The sequence below is a fragment of the Canis aureus genome, chromosome 10, assembly GCF_053574225.1.
Source record: "Canis aureus isolate CA01 chromosome 10, VMU_Caureus_v.1.0, whole genome shotgun sequence".
Classification (NCBI taxonomy): Eukaryota; Metazoa; Chordata; class Mammalia; order Carnivora; family Canidae; genus Canis; species Canis aureus.
Window position 1 is genome coordinate 66,037,992 of NC_135620.1, and position 18,045 is coordinate 66,056,036.

The window sequence follows — 18,045 nt, forward strand, 5'->3', positions numbered from 1 at the left end:
ATGTAGATTTAGGTAGTTTCCAGTTTGGGGCCATTAGAAGTAAAAAGAAGAAGAAGAAATAAGAAAGAAGAAGAGGAAGAAGAGGAGGAGGAGGAGGAGGAAGAAGAAGAAAGAAGAAACCCAAAAAACAAAAAACAAAACTATCAACATTCCAAGCCATGTCTCTAACATACATGCAGGACTTTCTCCAGGGGTATGGATTTTGGAAACTTGCTGGGCCATAGGTAATACCCAGCTTCAACATTAGATTATATCAAACTGTTTTCCAAAGTGGTTTACTGTTGACATTCCCATTGGCTCCACATTTCTCACCAATACTTGTTCTCATTATGGTTTTAATTTGTACTCCAGTGATTTCTGATGAAACATCTTTTATGTCTTTTAGCTACCTATTTCCTCTTCCATGAGATGACTGTTTTATTTTTACCAATCTTTAACAGGTAATCTTTTTTACTTTTGATTTATTGCAGTCCTTTACTTATTCTGGGTACTACCAATCATTTATTGGTGATTTGTGTTATAATCATATTCTCGGGGTGAATGGGTGACGGGCACTGAGGGGGGCACTTGACGGGATGAGCACTGGGTGTTATTCTGTATGTTGGTAAATTGAACACCAATAAAAAATAAATTTATTATTTAAAAAAATAATAAGTGAATTTAATAAAACCAAAAAATAATAATAATAATCATATTCTCCCACTTTATGGCTTGTCCCTTCAATTTTGACAGAGGTTCTTCATTCTAATGGAGTCAAATTTAGCAATCTTTGCTTAGAATTTTTACTTTCAAAGTATTAAAAATTCACTTCCCACCATGAGGTGGTGAAGATATTGCCCATTATTTTTCCCCTGAAAGTGTTACACATTTTTACTTTCTTTTTTTTTTTTTTTCATTTTTACTTTCTTATTGATGTCCTCAATCTATCTGGAATTGATTTTTGTATATGCCGTGAGACAGAGATCCAATTTCATGTGTTACTATTATATAACAATCGTCTCAGCCCCATTTTAAAAAAAGTTTTCTTTTCCTTACTAACTAGCAGTGCCAATTATGTGAGTTATCAAGTTTCCACATATGTGTAGATCTGTTTCTAGGCTCTCTGTTCCCTTTCACTGGTCTATTGCCTTAATTATGATAGCTTGATAGTGTCTTGAAATCTTCCCACTTTGTTTCTCATCTGGCTATTCTTGGCTCTTTGCTCTTTCATATAATTATATGAAATTATAATTACCTTTTATCAAATTCTACTCAAAAAACCCTGTTGAAATTTTCATTGGAATTGCATTACACTTATAGATTAATAGGGAAAATTGATGTGTCTATAGTATTGAGTCAATCTAGTCATGAACATAGTACTTCAACTCCATTTATCTATATCTACTTCGGCTTTCAATAAATTTTTAAAATTCTTAGGGCACCTGGCTGGCTCAGTATGTAGAACATGCAACTCTTGATCTTGGGCTTATGAGTTTGAGCTCTACACTGGGTGTAGAAATTGCTTAAAAATAAAATCTTTAAAAAATATAAAATTAAAAATTATTTTCACAAAATTTGGCATCTCTTTTACTATGTATATACTCCTAGGAACTTCATTTTTTTGCTGTCATTTTTATTTTAACTGGTATTTTTTTCGAATTACTTTTCTGTTGTTTTTTACTAATGTAGATGGATGCAGTCGACTTTAGTACCCTACATTCAGTGAACTTACTAAACCTCCTAGTTTTTATGATGTATCTGTGGACTCTCAAGAGTTTTGATTTTTCCTTCTCTATCTTTACACCTTCCACTACTTGTCTCATTGCACTGGCTAGGATTTCCAGTACAATGTTGAGTAAAAGCTGGAATAGCATATATCCCTCCTCTTGTTTCTGGTTTTAAAAGAGATGTTTTGCTTTGCTTTTTAAGATTTACTTATTTATTTGAGAGAGAGAGAAGAGAATACAGGGGAAGAGGGGGAGAAAGAGTATAAGCAGACTCCCTTCCGAGGGAGGCTTGATCCCAAAGTCCCAAGGCCATGACCTGAGCCGAAATCAAGAGTTGGATGCCTAACAGACTGAGCCACCCAGGCGTCCCAGGAAATGTTTGTTTTAAATCTGACTAGCTGCTATGATGTTAACTGTAGGTTTTCTATAGATAATCTTTATCAGGTTAAGGAAGTTCTCTTTACTAGTTTGCTAAGTGCTTTTTATCATGACTGTAATTTGGATTTAATTGAACGCGTCTTCTGCATCTACTGATAAGAACATGTATCTTTTCTAATATGTGAATGCAGAAAATAATACACATTTGTCTAATATTAACTCAACCTTGCATTCCTAGAATAAGGCCAGAGTCTTACAGAGTCAGAAGAGGTTTTATGATACCTGCTTAAAATTTACTAAGTTTTATGATGCTAGTCTTACTTGCTCCCTCAAGACCCTGTCTCCTTTACGACATCATACCTGACTCATCCATGCCTTCTCTGAGCTCTTAGAGCATTTACTATTGATGTTATTCATTTGACACTCAGCATTTGCTAATTTTTATATGTCTGTCTCCCAACTTGACTATAGGTCCCTCAAGGACTAGGTAGTAAGTACACAATAAATACTTACTTAAAATATTCTTGTGGATAAAATGGTGAAACAGGAATTGGATAATGCATAATCTCTAAAAAATTAGTCTTCTGGACATGAATTTTCTAGAAAACTGCAGTTTTAAGCAAAGTCAACTTTTACTTGTTGAGTACAGTCAATCATTAGGAACACCAGTTATGGTCTTGTGTATGGATATGTAACATGTGGGATGCAGAATCTCAGCTATGACCCTGAATGAATCTTTAACAAGGAAGAAAAAAAAAAAGCTGACATTTTTCCCCTTTAGCACTGGCCTCTAGTTAACTCTCAGCAGCAATTCACAGATTCACACATTTCCTCCTCCACTCCACCCTCTTTTATCCCAGAATTACACAATGCAAAACTGGGGGACTGATACATTTTTAGCAGTGAAACTGAAAAGTTGCCATTTCTCCAGATTACAACTACTTTCCACCTTGGTTTTCCATTGTGGACTCTCTTCTCTGTACCTACTACTAGATGACCTCATCACTGCTTCTAATCTCTAGAGAGAACACAGCATACGGTGTAACTAAGAGTACAGAATCTGGAATCAGGATGCCTGGGTTCAAATGCTAACTTGATGCAGTTCAAAGTCCCAGGATAAGTTACTTAACCTCCCTATTCCTCAGTTTCCTCTTCCATATAATGAGATAAACACATATCTACCTCATAAGATTGTTATGAGAATTAAAGGAGTTAATATTTATAAAGTGCTTAGACCATGCCCTAAAATATAGTAAGCAACACACATGTTGTTAAATAAATAAAATACTGTAAAAAAAAAATATATATATATATACACACACATATATATATATACTGTCAAGTTGAACTCCACCACTCTCCTATCACTCTTTACACTACTCCGGTATTTCTCATTCTGGGTTGTGGTTGTATTGGTGGCATTCTTTTGAGGGAGGAGGACCGGGCAAATTGTCCTGATCAGATTATGGAGTGATCCTAGTACTCCTTTCCCCAGGTCAGTGACTGTATCAGACATGGAAGGGAAGGAGGGGTGGTAGTGTTAGGTATTCATTCACTGTTCTGTTAGCAAAGCTAAAGTGAGCACAGGTAGAAAGAAAGAAAAGAAAAGAAGAAAGGAGAAAAGTAGCTGTTTATTTAATCAGCATAACAGGAATCCAGGGGCATGTGTCACTGCTATTTTCAAATATTTGCAGGGCTGGGATGGAGAAGAGATAACATGTAAATTCTGCGCAACCGCTACGGGCTCCCCATCACTGAACATGTTTAAGCAGGAGACTGGTGACCAGGTGTAAGGATGCTGGAGGAAAGAATTTTTTAATTTAGAGTCAGATAACCTTTAAGGTACCTTCTACCTCTAAAGTCTTGGCAACACTAGCGTGAGTCATCAAGACATTACAATCTGGCTGTGAGTCACAGTCGCCAACGCGCTGAAGGCCCGAATCCTCCACTCCCCCAGGGCTGGCACATCACCGCGCAGCCAGGCGAGGAATTCCAGCCCGCGGGCTGCGTAGAACTTCTACAACAAAAACTTCTCTAAGGCTCCGCGCGGCCAATTAGCTGATTCCAGGCTTCTGTTACGACCAACAGATACAATAAAGCACGCATCCCAGACGGGACCTGGCAGAAAGACGCGCACCCGGACGCTCCGAGGGACGGGCTCCGCGGCACTCTGCCGAGGCCACACAAAAGCCGCCTGAAGCGGGCGGCAGGTTACGGGCGGGGGCGGGGGCGGGGGCGGGGGCGGGCAGGGTGGCCCGGGGTGAACGGGCGCCCAGCGAGCCGACACGCGCAGGGCACAGGGACAAAGGCCTCGGGGACAGCGCGCTGGGCCCGGACACCCGCACGAACGCCCCGGCCCGAGTGGCCAGCAGCCGGCTTGTGGGCCCCGCAGGGTCCTGTCGGCCTCGGGGGAGCCCGCGCTGGGGCCGGGGGCCGGGGGGGTCGGGGGGACCGGGGAGACCAGGGGGACCAGGGGACCGGGAGGCCGGGGGGACCAGGGGACCGGGGGCTGGGGAGACCAGGGAGGCCGGGGGGACCGGGGGACCGGGGGCTGGGGAGACCGGGGAGGCCGGGGGCCGGGGAGGGCCAAAGGGGCCGGGGGGGGGGGGGGGAGGACCAGGGAGACTGGGGGCCGGGGGGGGGGGGCGGGGGGGCGGGGAGTCTCGGGGAGGACCGGGGGGACTGGGGGAGTGGGGGGCGGGGGGGCGGGGAGTCTCGGGGGCCGGGGGACTGGGGGAGTGGGGGGCGGGGGGGCGGGGGGGGCCGGGGATCGGGGGTCCAAGGGAGCTGAGGCTGGGGACCGGGGGTCGGAGGGGGCGGGGCGATCGGGGACCGGGGGCACCGGGGGCCGGGGGAGCCCGGGGGGATCGGGGGGGCCAAGGGGGCCGGGGGGACTGGGGGCCGGGGGAGCCGGGGGTCGGGGTGTCTGGGAGGACCGGGGACTGGGGGCCGGGGATCGGGGGCTGCGGGAACCGGGGGCGGGGGATCGGGGGTCCAAGGGAGCTAAGGGCTGGGGACCGGGGGTCGGAGGGGGCGGGGGGACCGGGGGCACCTGGGGGCGGGGAGGGAGGGGGAGCCGGGGGGACCGGGGGAGCCGGGGGTCGAGGGGGCCGGGAGGACCAGGGGGACCGGGGCGGGGGGGGGCCGGGGATCGGGGGCGGATCCCGACGCGGGTGGCTCGGGGCAGGCCGGGAGGCGCACCTGCCCGCGGGGCCCTCGGGGCGGCCCCCGGCCCCCGCCCGTCTCCTCCGCCGCCGCGCAGCCCCCGGCCTCGCGGGACCTCGGAGGGTCCAGACCGCCGCCGCCGCCGAGGCCGGCCCCCAGACCCCCGCCGGGCGGCCCGACCCGGCCCGACCCGGCCCGACCCGACGCCGCGGTCGTGCTGCGGAGTGTGCAGCAGGGCTGCCTCCCCGCCGGGCCCCGGGCCCCGGGCCGTGCGAGCGGGCGCCGCCATCGCGGGCCGCGGCCGTAGGGAGACGAGGGGCCGCGCCGGGCGCCGCTTTACCTGAGAGACCAGCGGGAGCAGAGTCTGCTCCACCGAACGAGTTTTGATCTCGAGTCCCGAGTCGAAGGCGAAGCCCGACGGGCCGGCGCCGCCAACGCCGGCCGGGCCCGAGGAGGCGGCCATGGCCCTCGGCCCGTCGCGCAGCCGGGACGCCGCGCCACTGCGGACCCGCCGCCAGCCGCCCGCCAGCCTGCACGCCCGCCGCCGCCGCCAGGGCCACGCCCCCGCCGAGGCCACGCCCCCCGGGCCACGCCCCCACGCGCTCAGGCCTGGGGTCCGCCCGGCATCCCCGCTCCATCTGGTCCCCGCCAGGACCCGCCACACCAGACACCTGCCACCAGCAACGCTTTTCGTCCTCCTGGTAGGTGACTCGTCTTAACTCCGAGTTCCCACGAGGACTTCTGGAGGCTGAGCTAACTGGTGGAGCAGAACCACAGTCAAGTCTGCCGGAAGGGTCTTTTACCCTGACGCAGTTATTCTAACGAAAAAGCGTCTTTCTGCAGCTTCTCCTGTAGGTCCCATTTCCCCCTCCTCCTCCTCTGACCCTATCTTTCTCACAATTTGGGCTGGATTGAGAATGAAACATTTGGTAATGCAGTCTTTTTTTTTAATTTTTATTTATTTATGATAGTCACACAGAGAGAGAGAGAGAGAGAGAGAGAGGGGCAGAGACACAGGCAGAGGGAGAAGCAGGCTCCATGCACCGGGAGCCCGAAGTGGGATTCGATCCCGGGTCTCCAGGATCGCGCCCTGGGCCAAAGGCAGGCGCCAAACCGCTGCGCCACCCAGGGATCCCCTGGTAATGCAGTCTGAAGGAGTACGTCTGGGTTCGTAGCAACGAGGCAGTGATTTGGGTATCTTTTAGGCTAAAAGGAAATTAACTAGGGCATATGGAAAAGCTTCACCAAAGGGGGCTTGAACTCATGACCCGAAGATCAAGACTTAAGCTAAAATCAAGAGTCGGCTTCCTAACTGACTGAGCTACCCAGGCGCCCCTAAGACTACTTTTCAGGATTGCTTCTCCCCTAGGGCCTAGCACAGAGTAGTTTCCTAAAGGCTGTTTATCGATTGAGAAGATCATTAGTATACATTTCTCACTAAACCACTTAACAGTAAGGCTAAGAATCAGGAAGCCCCGACATGATCAGATGGGACGGAGAACAGACCACCCCTTTCCCCAGGAGTTCCAGAAGCAAAGCCAAAAGGTTGTCAGAAACACACACCACCCTGTGAGGGGATCCTTGGCTTAAGTACTGAGAGACATGGAGAAATATTTGTGAATTACCATATCTGCCAATAAGCAACTAGCAGAGTAGAAAATCTGAGGCTGGCGAGTCCACCCCTTCACTTTTACCCAGATCATTTCTCCATCCATGTCAGATTGATGAGCTCAATACCACCAACTCCAGGTGTCAGAGGCTCTTTGCCAAGCACTGGTGAGATGTGCTTCAAGTATTCCCACTTGGCGTTCAGCTCCGTCTGCCAGTGCTGCATAGGTATCTTTGCTATTGAAGACAGACATTATGTAGACTTTTCTTCATTCAAAATGTGCAGTTCCCTTAACCAGCTTTCTTCCTTTGTATTCTCACTCCCCAGCCACTCACCTTACCATTTCCTTGGCTACACACAAAGCTACCTTCCTCTGTGCTCTGAGGGCTCCAGCCTCAGTCCTGGACCTTTTTACCTTTTTAAGGTGCCCACATCCACTCTCTGGACACATGTTCTTTTATGTAAGCTGCCTATATTACATAAAAATTCAGCGCAGGCACTGGAAAGTATAGAAGGCCTAGGAGATGGATGTATTCGTGAAAGTTTCACCCCACTGAAGGTCAAATTTCTCAACAGAAATGAGACTAAGTTTAGCACCTCATTCATTCAACACTAGTAATTTTATTTCAAAATATAAATATTTCACATTTACAAAGAGGTTACATTAGAAGGTTGTCAAAGCAAGTTAAAGCTAAGTAGCATCTGTGTGAGAATAAAGAATATGTACTGTTGTATTTGAATAAACTTTTCCGCTTTCAAACCATCTCTACTTTGCCTGAGAATGCAGAGGATATCTTTTCCAAAAGTTACATAAGCAATTACAACTATGTATCCAAGCTTGGTTTTCGAATCAAATGGTATTTGAAACGTATTTAGTCACCCAAACAAGTGGCACTGCAAAAGACAAAAGAAGGGTTTTCTTTGGGATAGCTCTAATGAGAGTTACACTTTCTGGGTCACTGCAATAAAAAAGAAATAGGATTTGATAGTAGGCCAAAATGATACTACTTTAAGATTCGCCTTCCACACCTTTCAATTGTAAGATATAAAGCCAGAAGAAAAATAAGAAACCAGGTGTGGAGTAAAGAACTCTGGACTTGGAGTCAGAAGTCCTGCAAATGAATTCTGGCTCCATCACTTTGTGGTATAAACTTAAGGGAAAAATCACAAAAAAACCTTTCTGAGCCTCCAGTGCCTCATTTGATAATACTTAACACCTGCCTATCTCACAAGGTTGTTATGAAAGCAGTCTGAAAACAAAAAAGTGACATACAAAAGCATTATTAAAATGTATTATCAATAGATCACCACTGTATTTGCACATTAACAGATCCTTGAAAAACTTGCAGAACTAAACACAAATACTGATTTTACACACCATAGGTGGAAAAGAATCTCTATACTTTATGTATAGCTCTGAATGGCAAATATGTTTTCTTTCTGGTATCTCACTAAACTTTGAGATTTATTATAGTTTATGTGGTACTGTGGTAATAGATTTACCATTCAGAATTTCCATTAAGGATGTCTCCTAAAAGAGCTGTAAACTTACTCAAGAGCCATGTTTCCCAAAGGACCAATAGTCCTTGAAGAAGCTCTACTAAAAGGATGGGGGCAGGGGACGGGGGGTGGGTTGCAGTGTAAGGTCAAATAAGTCTAGTAAACACAGTCTTTGTCCCCTCATAAATTCACAATATGTAACAGCACACTAAAAACTCTTAGAAGTCCTACAGAAAGGAAACAATCTCAGCATTCCTCAATTTTAATTGACCACAGAGTCCCCTTCCCCATGCACACTTTTGTCTCTTATAACATCTAATAAACATCCCTTGGAACTACTGCTATAAGAAACACATTTTTCCAAAAGCTGCTCAACTATAAGGGAAAAAAGGGAAGAGAAGTAGAAAAACGGGCTAAGAGAAAAAACTGTATTCTACTCAGAATTCTGTTACTAACTGGCTCTGTATGTGTTAGAAAAGTCATTTTACCTATAGATTTGTTTTCTCCCCTAGAAAAGGACAGGATCACCTAATTATATAAGGCCCTTTGTAGCACAGAATTTCCACGACTCAAGTAGACAGAACATCTCGATTTACAATTCTCTCAATTATTTTTAAACTATCAAAAAATAACTGCTCTGGTTTTAGCTCATTTTCTTGCAGGTCCTTAATACATTAGTGAAATGAATATATTTTGATGGCAAATGTGTAAGAAAATTAAAGAAAAAAAAAGCACTTGCTCTCAGCTGCAACTCACACTTGTTGCTAGAGACCATCTCCAATGTGAAATGCCTACTGTAATACTCTTCTAAGAGTCTTAGAAGACCCCCTAGAGGAAACTGGCAGTCGGGACTAGAGCATGGGAAGTTCTGAAGGGGGTTTTTCCTATAAACCCTGAAGTGGAGAGCCCTGGATAGCTCACCTAAAATTTTTTTGCTCTAATCTGACCCTTCATGGCCTGAATTTCTGAGTATTTATTGCCCAGTAGTGATACATCCTGAAGTACTAAATACAACCTGTGTGGGAACTAGGGGTACGAGTAGGGTCACAATGGGTATTGAAGACCAAGGTTAGCCAGAGACCTTGTCTGCAAGCCCCTTAGCAGCACTTTAAATGGAATAAGCTGCTGTTTCCAAAGGCTCTGAGTTTGTTTAAATACAGCATGCCTCCAGAAACACTTCTTGGGTAATCCTCCCCTTGTCGAGAGTCAATCTACACCAGTCTCACAAGGCACAGGAAAATTCTGCAAGCTAACTACCTCTAATAGGACAGAGTGTTAGGAGTCCTCACAAATTTAAACAGAAATAAGACCTGTATCTCAGGCACTGCGACAGATCACTTCCAGAAACACAGAATGTGATAGGGATTTTGGAATGGAAGAAGGATTTATAGGACATGGGGTTTATGATAAAAACGTTATACTTCATTCTCAGAAAAAAGAGGAGCACGTCTGTGTAGAGACTTCTATCTTCTCCCGTTCCTCCATTCGATTTTCAACGGAAATGGTGAATGTGAACTTAAAACTAATCTTTAATAAAGCTATAAAAATGTAAGACTATGTGATAGGATTTCTGTATCCATTTTTACTGACACTACTTCATTAATGCACTGTCTGTCCCTAGGGAAATGTATTCTTTCTGGGATAAATCCTGAGAATATGGGGATACGCTGTTTTGAGACATGAGCTTGAGACTCCCTGATTTTCATACCACGTGATCTCTGTGCCCTGTGAAAATTGTGCAAAACCTCTTCACTATCTAAAGGAATATGTGTCTCTGTTTGAGGGCTCCTTCCCCAGCTGGTTGGCCTTCTGAGTCCTTACGCAGTTGCTGGAGCACTGGGGCAGGGCAATTCAGGCCTCCTGAAAACTGTGTTGCACTCTGGAGGTACCTCTGCTCCTGATTTTTCAAGTGATATTATATCACTGCCAATTTTGGAGCTCCAAACCATTCTCTTAGGGCTCAAAGTTCCTAGGAACCTGATATTTATACTATTATGACCAGTAACAGTCATACATTAGGCTCAAGTTTTTTGTTTTGTTTTGTTGTATCACTTTATACAGCTAAAAACACTTTGGAGGAACATAATTTGTATATGCACACTAAACTCACTATGTATATAGTTGTCTCTTATGATATGTGCCAATTATAGCTATAAACTTACCAGTATACAATTAACAAAAACAAACCTGATTTCTTTTTTAACCCTTTTAATGCAAAATTCATAATTTTAGCAAGCACAATTTTTTTGTCTCCCACCCACAAGATTTACATGGGGGAAAGGGCCTTCCTAGGAGCTATCCCCTACAGCACCCTGTACAGTGGTTGGCATGGAAACCAGAGATGGCCAACTTTCAATGAATGTGTTACTGAACAAACGACTGAACAACTGACTAAGGAAAAAAAGGAGTCCATTAGCGGTCAAATGGAACGCTTGGTATAATACCAGATTATAATTGTAGAAGGATAACAAAAACAAGAGATCTGCACGTAGGCTACTGTAGAAACAGTCAAAACCCTCACAGGAGCCTCTTTTCCTATACGGAGTTAATTTCTTAAGTAATATCAGAATAAATTTAAGCTAATTATCACTGACTATGCTTCTCAGTCAGATGGTTTAGAAAACAAAATGATTTTTACTTTTAGGCGTTTTTGAAAGGGAAGTCTTTGATATTCAAGGAACGCTTTCTCCTCCTATTCCCCTGGGGATGGAGAAAGCGCCCAATGATTGTTTTGTACAGTGGGAAGGAGACCAAGCTAAGAGTTGGGTTCTAGTCCCAGCCTGTCCTTAACTATAGGACAAATACTGGGAAAACTGTATACAGTTGTGGAAGAAATGATACAGCATAGCAGAGTTTGCAGGCTATGGAGTCAGAAAGATTTGAGGTAAAAATCTTACTAAACTTTTCTGAACCTTAGTTTTCCCATCTGTACGGAAGTGGTATGAAATGACATAAAGCTATATGAAAGCTGCCAGGAAGGGACTGTGAAATAATATGCGCAAAATGACTTTGTAAGATGCAAAGCACTATGCTGGTTATTGTGATGTCTGGGAGACTTAACAAGTCATAATTCAACACGCCTTCACCTAGAGTCTTATGTGCAAGGCACTGTGCTAAGTGATGGAAAAATACTACCTGAATGTAACATTCTACTGCTAATAAGTAACCAATTGGCATAATTCCAAATAAGTAAACAGGGATACATTTAACAACTCAGAGAACTGCTACTCCTGAGATTTTTCACTCAGGGCCTTTGGAAAGAAAAACTGAACCAGACATGAATTCTGTTGTACTGTTACCATTAATAGCAGCGTAATAAGCATTTTACTTCAAAGTGGTCAGCCGAGTTTTAGGAATTTGGCAATAGCGTAATGGCGGATGGGAGGAGGAGAAAGGGGAGGAAGAGCTTGTTTTTCTGTGTCTCCTATGGTTGCAACACACAACTAGCTGACCTTCAAATACGCCATCCCGCCTTACATCCCTTAAGGGACCATGCATGGGGGAGAGGGGTCGAAGACTCCCTTTTCCTGCTCAAGCAACTACATATTCAAAAGTTGAAAAACCCTCTTCATTAAAAAGTGACGGTCATAGAAAAGTTTAAGAACAGATTTCTTAAACCAGGAGAAAATGACGCTGTGAATACTTTTAACGGCAGGTAGTTCAGGGCTCTTGAAATAACTTTATAAATACATATTATAATGATATAGATAACCAAAGTGGGAAATCTTGAGCCATGGTACCAGTGTATAAACTGAAACTTTTCAAGCCATCGAGTAAGTGAGCAAACCACAAATCTGAGCTCTAAAGCTGTGCTTTAAAAGGCAAAGCAACCCACAGCAAGTTCTCTCTTGTCCAGGTATTCTGTATGGAAGGCCAGGAGGGTTCGGCTTCTTCCCCGGGCTCTGCTTGCTAGGCACAGATGAAAGGACACAAGGCCACAGCTGAGCTGGGCTCACTATCAAGACTGAACCTCCTACAGAAATCACTGTGGTGCAAACCATGTCAGTCTACGGAAGATTTCAGATCATCAGAAATATCATGGAAAGTCCTGTAAGAAGAAAAGAGAGAATGATTAGTTCTGGTTTTGGAAAAGGCAACAGGGGTAGAGAAAGCCAAAGAAATACTTAAAAAAAAAGAAAACCAAAACAGTGTCCAACCAATAAGTAATATAGAATAATAGAATAATACCTTATTTTTATAACCTGAAGGCCTTGAGAAGGTTATATAGTCACTATATATCGTTAGTACTTTCACTGAGTATTGTATTGTTTTAAAGTCTGCTAGTTGTCTCTCAGTCTTTGGTAACAAGAATTCCTTTTTTTTTTTTTTTGTCTCCCACCCAAGACTATCTCCCAGACTCCCTTGAAACTATGTATAACTATATGATTCAGTGATATCTGGTCTGGATGGAGGTGGTCTGTGCATATCCGAAGTGCCTCCCATAACAGCTAGCTTGCCTTTGCTACATCATTTACATGACCGAGCTACGAAGATGTCACTCAGGTCTGTGTCTTTGGTGGCCAGCTCAGAGTTTATTGATGAGGAGCTCAAGATCCCATCTTAGACTAAAAGATCTCACACCAAGGCTGGCAGAACAGGATGTAGGGAAACTGGGCATGAATGTCTTAGGAACAGTCATTCGAGCCCCTAGACTGCCTACACCTCTGGCTTCTTTTGTCCAAGAAGTAAACTTCTAGCTCATTTAAGTCGCTATTATTTTGAGTTCTGTTGATGGTAGGATTTTTTTAGTTTTGGGGACTTTTTTCCCCTGTTTATATATGTTCAACTCTATCTTAAATGGCAAAGAGACAAAGCACACATGTATTACCCTTTCAGACAGAAGTTACATTGCTCCTTTAGAGCAGTATCACCAACTAGGAACTCAGAAAAATAGCTAAGCTTAAAATGTTTACATTTTTCAAAAACAATTCTGAAGTCTTCAAGTTATATTAATTTGTAGCCACACCACTATACTATGTTGTATCTTCTTAATTTATCAGTCAAATAAAGCCCATTTTAGGGCAGCCCAGATGGCTCAGCGGTTTAGCACCACCTTCAGCCCAGGGCGAGATCCTGGAAACCCAGGATCTAGTCCCACATCAGGCTCCCTGCATGGAGCCTGCTTCTCCCTCTGCCTGTGTCTCTGCCTTTCTCTGTGTGTGTGTCTCTCATGAATAAATAAATAAAATCTTAAAAAAAAAGCCCATTTTATTTGCATACCTATAATCACGTATTGGTTACTATAAACCGATTACTCAACTTTTTCATTACAACTAGGCCTAAAGAAGAATATAAGGAAAGTATTCCAAAAATTCAGAAAACAACTCAGTTACAGAAACAAAAAGGTGACAAAAAGTTGTCACCGAGTACAAATCATCTAAAAATTCAGAAAGCAAATAATCTGTCCTTCAGGTGCAATTCCACACTCATGCCACCTCTCTTACCCCTTTTTGCCTTATTCCTTTGTCTTCTCAATTTTCATGTAACACTATTAGGCAGGTTTAGCGGGGTGAAGCACAGGCAAATTAAAGACTAAACCTTTAGCACAATGTCAGAAGTACTTCAGAATCAAAAGAGCACAGGTACAATGTTAGAGAAGAGATTACGTTCAAGGACACTGCTTTATCTCAAGGCTGCCTCTGTACCTCTGACGCATGCCTCCAACTAGCACAGCTCTACTTCCAAAAAAACAGCTCTGAAGAATGGATACCCTTCCTATTGTTTTGAAAGGGTGTACGTGTGAACATGGCCAAACCTACCATGGTGAATATATGCTGATAGGCAAGAGAATTGGAGTGAATTTTGTTTCCTTAAATATTTTTACACTCTGAAAGAAATCCTCCCAAAGGAAGATTTAAAAAAAGAAAAGAAAAGGAAGATGTATATACACACAGGACTTATATGTGTTACCATCTATCTGTACATCAAGTCAGGGTTTCTGAACAGCAGCACCATCAACATTTTTGTGCATTATAAGATGTTTGGCAGCATCCCTGCCTCCAATTGCTGGAGCTGTAACAATCAGAAAGTCTCCAGACATTGCCAAATATCTCCTGAGGGAAGCAAAAATCATGCCCCCACGCCCCCAAACCATTGCCCTAGCTGTCTACTTATTTATCTATTTTTCATAGTCTCACCTAAATTTGTGTTCCTTCGTTTGTGTACAAAGTTGGCTATGAGCTGTGAGAAGCCGTGGAAAATCTTTAAAACCAGTAACCAAAAACTGGCTGATATTAAGCATTATCCAATACACAACAGGTTTTTAAATTCATCCTTTGAAATCTTTTCACATTTCTAAGATACTTGCAAGTTGGGATCTCTATTCAATTTCTCTAAATTATGAATGAAAACTTCTGCCTCGGGGCAGAGATGCATGAAATGAGATTAAGACTGTGGTTGGCCTGGTGACTGCTCTCTGTTGACAAGTAAGATTAGCTGTCACCTTGAAATTCATACCTACTATTCAATTCTGCCCCCAGGCCAAGAAAGCCTCCAAAAGGACCCAGAAAAAAAGAAAACAAAGTGAATCAAGCTGAGAAAACAGTTACTAACAGTTTTCCAACTCAACAGTCTACCTTTTCTAGATGTTTAGAGTGGTGATGGCGGGGTATGTGAGTGTGTGTGTGGAAGGGGGAGGGGGACAGCGACAGGGGGCGGGTGTAGAAGCCTACAGAAAGAACACACTGATCTTTTTAATTTTTTTTTTAAGATTTTAATTTATTTATTTTGGAGAGAATGACTGTGTGCGCAGGGGGTGGTGCGAGGGAGAGGAAGAAAATGCTGAAGCAGACTCCCTGCTGAGTACAAAGCCCCACACGGGGCTCAATCACAGGATCCCAAAATCATGACCCGAGATGAGTTGAAACCAAGAGTCAGATGCTCAACTAACTGAGCCACACTGGCGCCCCAGAATTAACACTGATCTTAAAAGTCTATCTCCTAGAAAACAAACTTCCTAACCTAGTGATACAGAAATAATTTATTTCAGTCCTCGTGGAGAAACACTGAACTAACTAATCAGCAGGGCTCATAAAACTTGAACTCTCTAGATTAGGAAGAAACAAAGGGATAATACTGCATTGACAGTATTTCTAGAAATTGTGTATGTCCTACCTCAGTCATAAATATAGTATTCTCTTGTAAACCCTAAGGAATTATTATGCTAAGAACTACAGTGATAGAATTTCTCATTTCAGAGCAAGAAATGCAGAACAGGAACCACATGAGGTTAGAGGGACAGACTGCTCGGAGTATTTCACAGTTCCTTTAATGGCCATGGGAATTGTGCCATGTGATTTCTCATTTACAATCCCAGCTCCTTGAATTCTTAATCTTCTTCCCCAAAAGTTTTCTGTAAGATTTTTAAAAATTCATTTATGTAAATGTTTAAACTTTTTTTTTTTAAGATTTTATTTATTTATTCATGAGAATACACAGAGAGGAGAGAGAGAGAGAGAGGCAGAGACACAGGCAGAGGGAGAAGCAGGCTCCATGCAGGGAGCCCGACACGGGACTCAATCCCGGGCCCCCAGGATCACGCCCTGGGCTGAAGGCGGCGCCAAACCGCTGAGCCACCTGGGCTGCCCAACTTTTTCCGATTTAACAACTCAAGAGTTGTTGACTCCTTGCCTCCTAGAGATACGGAATAAACTTTGGACGTTTAAAAATAAAAGGCTTTAACTAATTTAACTTACTGGGCTTGGCATAGCTGAATGTGTATTCCCTAAACCCTCACCTAGCACACAGGTACCAAATCTTGTGACAGGGCACATGTCATCACTATTATGCATATCCCTTCCTTTCCAGCAAATTTGGAATACAGCTCTAAGCCTGCAGTTTACTATGTCCCATCCTCTCTTATCAGCCTCAAGGTAATATTGCAAAAATCTTTATCATCTGATCCATTCTTGGTTTTACTAATCTATCAATTCACTAAGTGTTTGCTGAGCATTTTCTATGTGCCAGACACCATGCTAGGAATGGTAAAAGAGTGGTAAACAGATGAAAAGTGGAAGATGCTGTGGCACAGGGGACCACACACTAGGCACATCTTCCCTGGCCCAGAGAGTTCTGGCAATGCTTCTGAGAAGAAGAGTACTTTGTGGACAGGCCACAGTACCAGCCTTGCCTGGGAAGGGTGTGGTATTCTTTATAAAGAGGGAAACATATGCAAAGATGACAATAACTTCAGGAAACTAAAACAAGTTCCATATGGCTAGAAAATAAAACACAAGCCAGACAGCAGAGAGAGAGGGAGAGAGAGAGAGGGGAGTCTGCAGATGTAGACAGAAAGCAGGTGTGAAGTCTGGTGGACTGACTTCAAGTTCCCAGCCTATCCTAAAGGGCATGGGAAGCCACTGTGGGAATTTTAACAGCACACGGACTTCTACTTGCTTCAGAAAAACCAGAGAGGCTGCACTACAGAGCACAGCTTGGAGGGGCAAAGGGCAGAGGAAGGGACCAGTGAAGAGGCTGTCCAAATAGCCCCAGCACTGGGTTATACCACTGGAAATACAGAGGAATGAGAGGATTCAGGAAGTTTTCAAGAGACAGAAGCAGAGAAGCAGCAGCAGTTTAGTGCCTGCCTTTGGCCCAGGGCGCGATCCTGGAGACCCGGGATCGAATCCCACGTCGGGCTCCCGGTGCATGGAGCCTGCTTCTCCCTCTGCCTATGTCTCTGCCTCTCTCTCTCTCTCTCTGTGACTATCATAAATAAATAAAAATTAAAAAAAATTTAAAGGTCTGTAGCAGTGGTGATGCTTTTTAGAGAAAACCGTCATATCTCATTTTGCAAAGACAAAAAAAATACGTTTTTTTTTTGGTGTGTGTGTGAAACCTTAGCTTAATTACTAGACAATTTTTTTTATAACAAAACACGCACTTTCAACTTTGGGCATTAAATTATGAGAGACATTCACAGTCTGGTTAAAAGCACGCTTCTAAAAACAGCAATCAGCTCCTGATAACTCCTCGTGAAAGACCAAGCTGAATTGTCCCTCTTGGTACTGTCAAGAGGTGACAGAGGATACAGGAGAACTTTAATACAGAGAACAACATTCCTGGAGGAGTCCCTGGGATATATTACTACTTGCTCCTTGCAGGTTTTGCTGAGCTCAGTTTTTGGCATAAGTGAAATAAGACATCAAATCAAGTCTGAATATCCTATCCAAAAGTCAAGAAAGTACTCTGAGATACAGGACTGCTGGAGAGTCCCAGTCCTTCCCCACACCTTCCAGACAGCCCCAGTGTTGAAAGAGAACAGAGGAAATGGTACACTTGGGTTACTCAGTCGAGGCCAAAAGAGTTGGTAGCTTTATGCTCTGCTGTGTCCACGATATTCACCCCCATCAGACTGCAAACAGCACTATCAACAGTGATAATCGTTTTCCTTAGGTGGACAGCTGCTCATCCCTATGCAGATAGATGGTAGTACACACAGTCTTACAAATGTGTACTTTTGGCTACCAGTGCCTGCATCTGCACATAGAAGGTATGTCTGCCTCGTGAAATGCAACCACCCACCCCCTAGTATCACACTGCAGCAAGCCTGGTAGGTCTGAGGCCCTCAGAAAACCATTATGACAGCAGCTCAGTTAGTAAGAGGATGTGTTTCAGGATTAGATCATGTAGGGTCCTGCAAGGATTTTAATCTTCCTCGTAAAACCAATAGGGGCCACTTCTTGGTGA

General features: G+C 44.1%; 2 protein-coding genes and 1 long non-coding RNA gene across 8 annotated transcripts in view; 1 reads left to right on the forward strand and 2 right to left on the reverse strand.

The window, feature by feature from the left end:
* The window catches only part of CTNNAL1 (catenin alpha like 1), a 62,866-nt gene extending 57,115 nt beyond the window's left edge, over positions 1-5,751 (reverse strand). For 2 of the 4 annotated variants that reach the window (XM_077912826.1, XM_077912825.1), the window contains exon 1: positions 5,590-5,750. In XM_077912826.1, the coding sequence (XP_077768952.1) occupies positions 5,590-5,712 (123 nt within the window). In that variant the 5' untranslated portion in view covers positions 5,713-5,750. Of the gene's footprint in view, positions 1-3,937; positions 4,068-5,589 lie in introns of those variants that run through there. The other 2 variants (XM_077912827.1, XM_077912828.1) reach the window with 2 other exon arrangements.
* An 82-nt stretch (positions 5,752-5,833) lies between these two features.
* Positions 5,834-18,045, forward strand: part of LOC144322634 (uncharacterized) — a 67,286-nt gene continuing 55,074 nt past the window's right edge. The window contains exon 1 of the long non-coding RNA XR_013388290.1: positions 5,834-5,950. This is a non-coding gene — a long non-coding RNA (uncharacterized LOC144322634). The remainder of the gene's footprint in view (positions 5,951-18,045) is intronic.
* The window catches only part of TMEM245 (transmembrane protein 245), a 102,034-nt gene continuing 91,448 nt past the window's right edge, over positions 7,460-18,045 (reverse strand). For all 3 annotated transcript variants that reach the window (XM_077912834.1, XM_077912835.1, XM_077912833.1), the window contains one exon: positions 7,460-12,406. In XM_077912834.1, the coding sequence (XP_077768960.1) occupies positions 12,361-12,406 (46 nt within the window). In that variant the 3' untranslated portion in view covers positions 7,460-12,360. The remainder of the gene's footprint in view (positions 12,407-18,045) is intronic.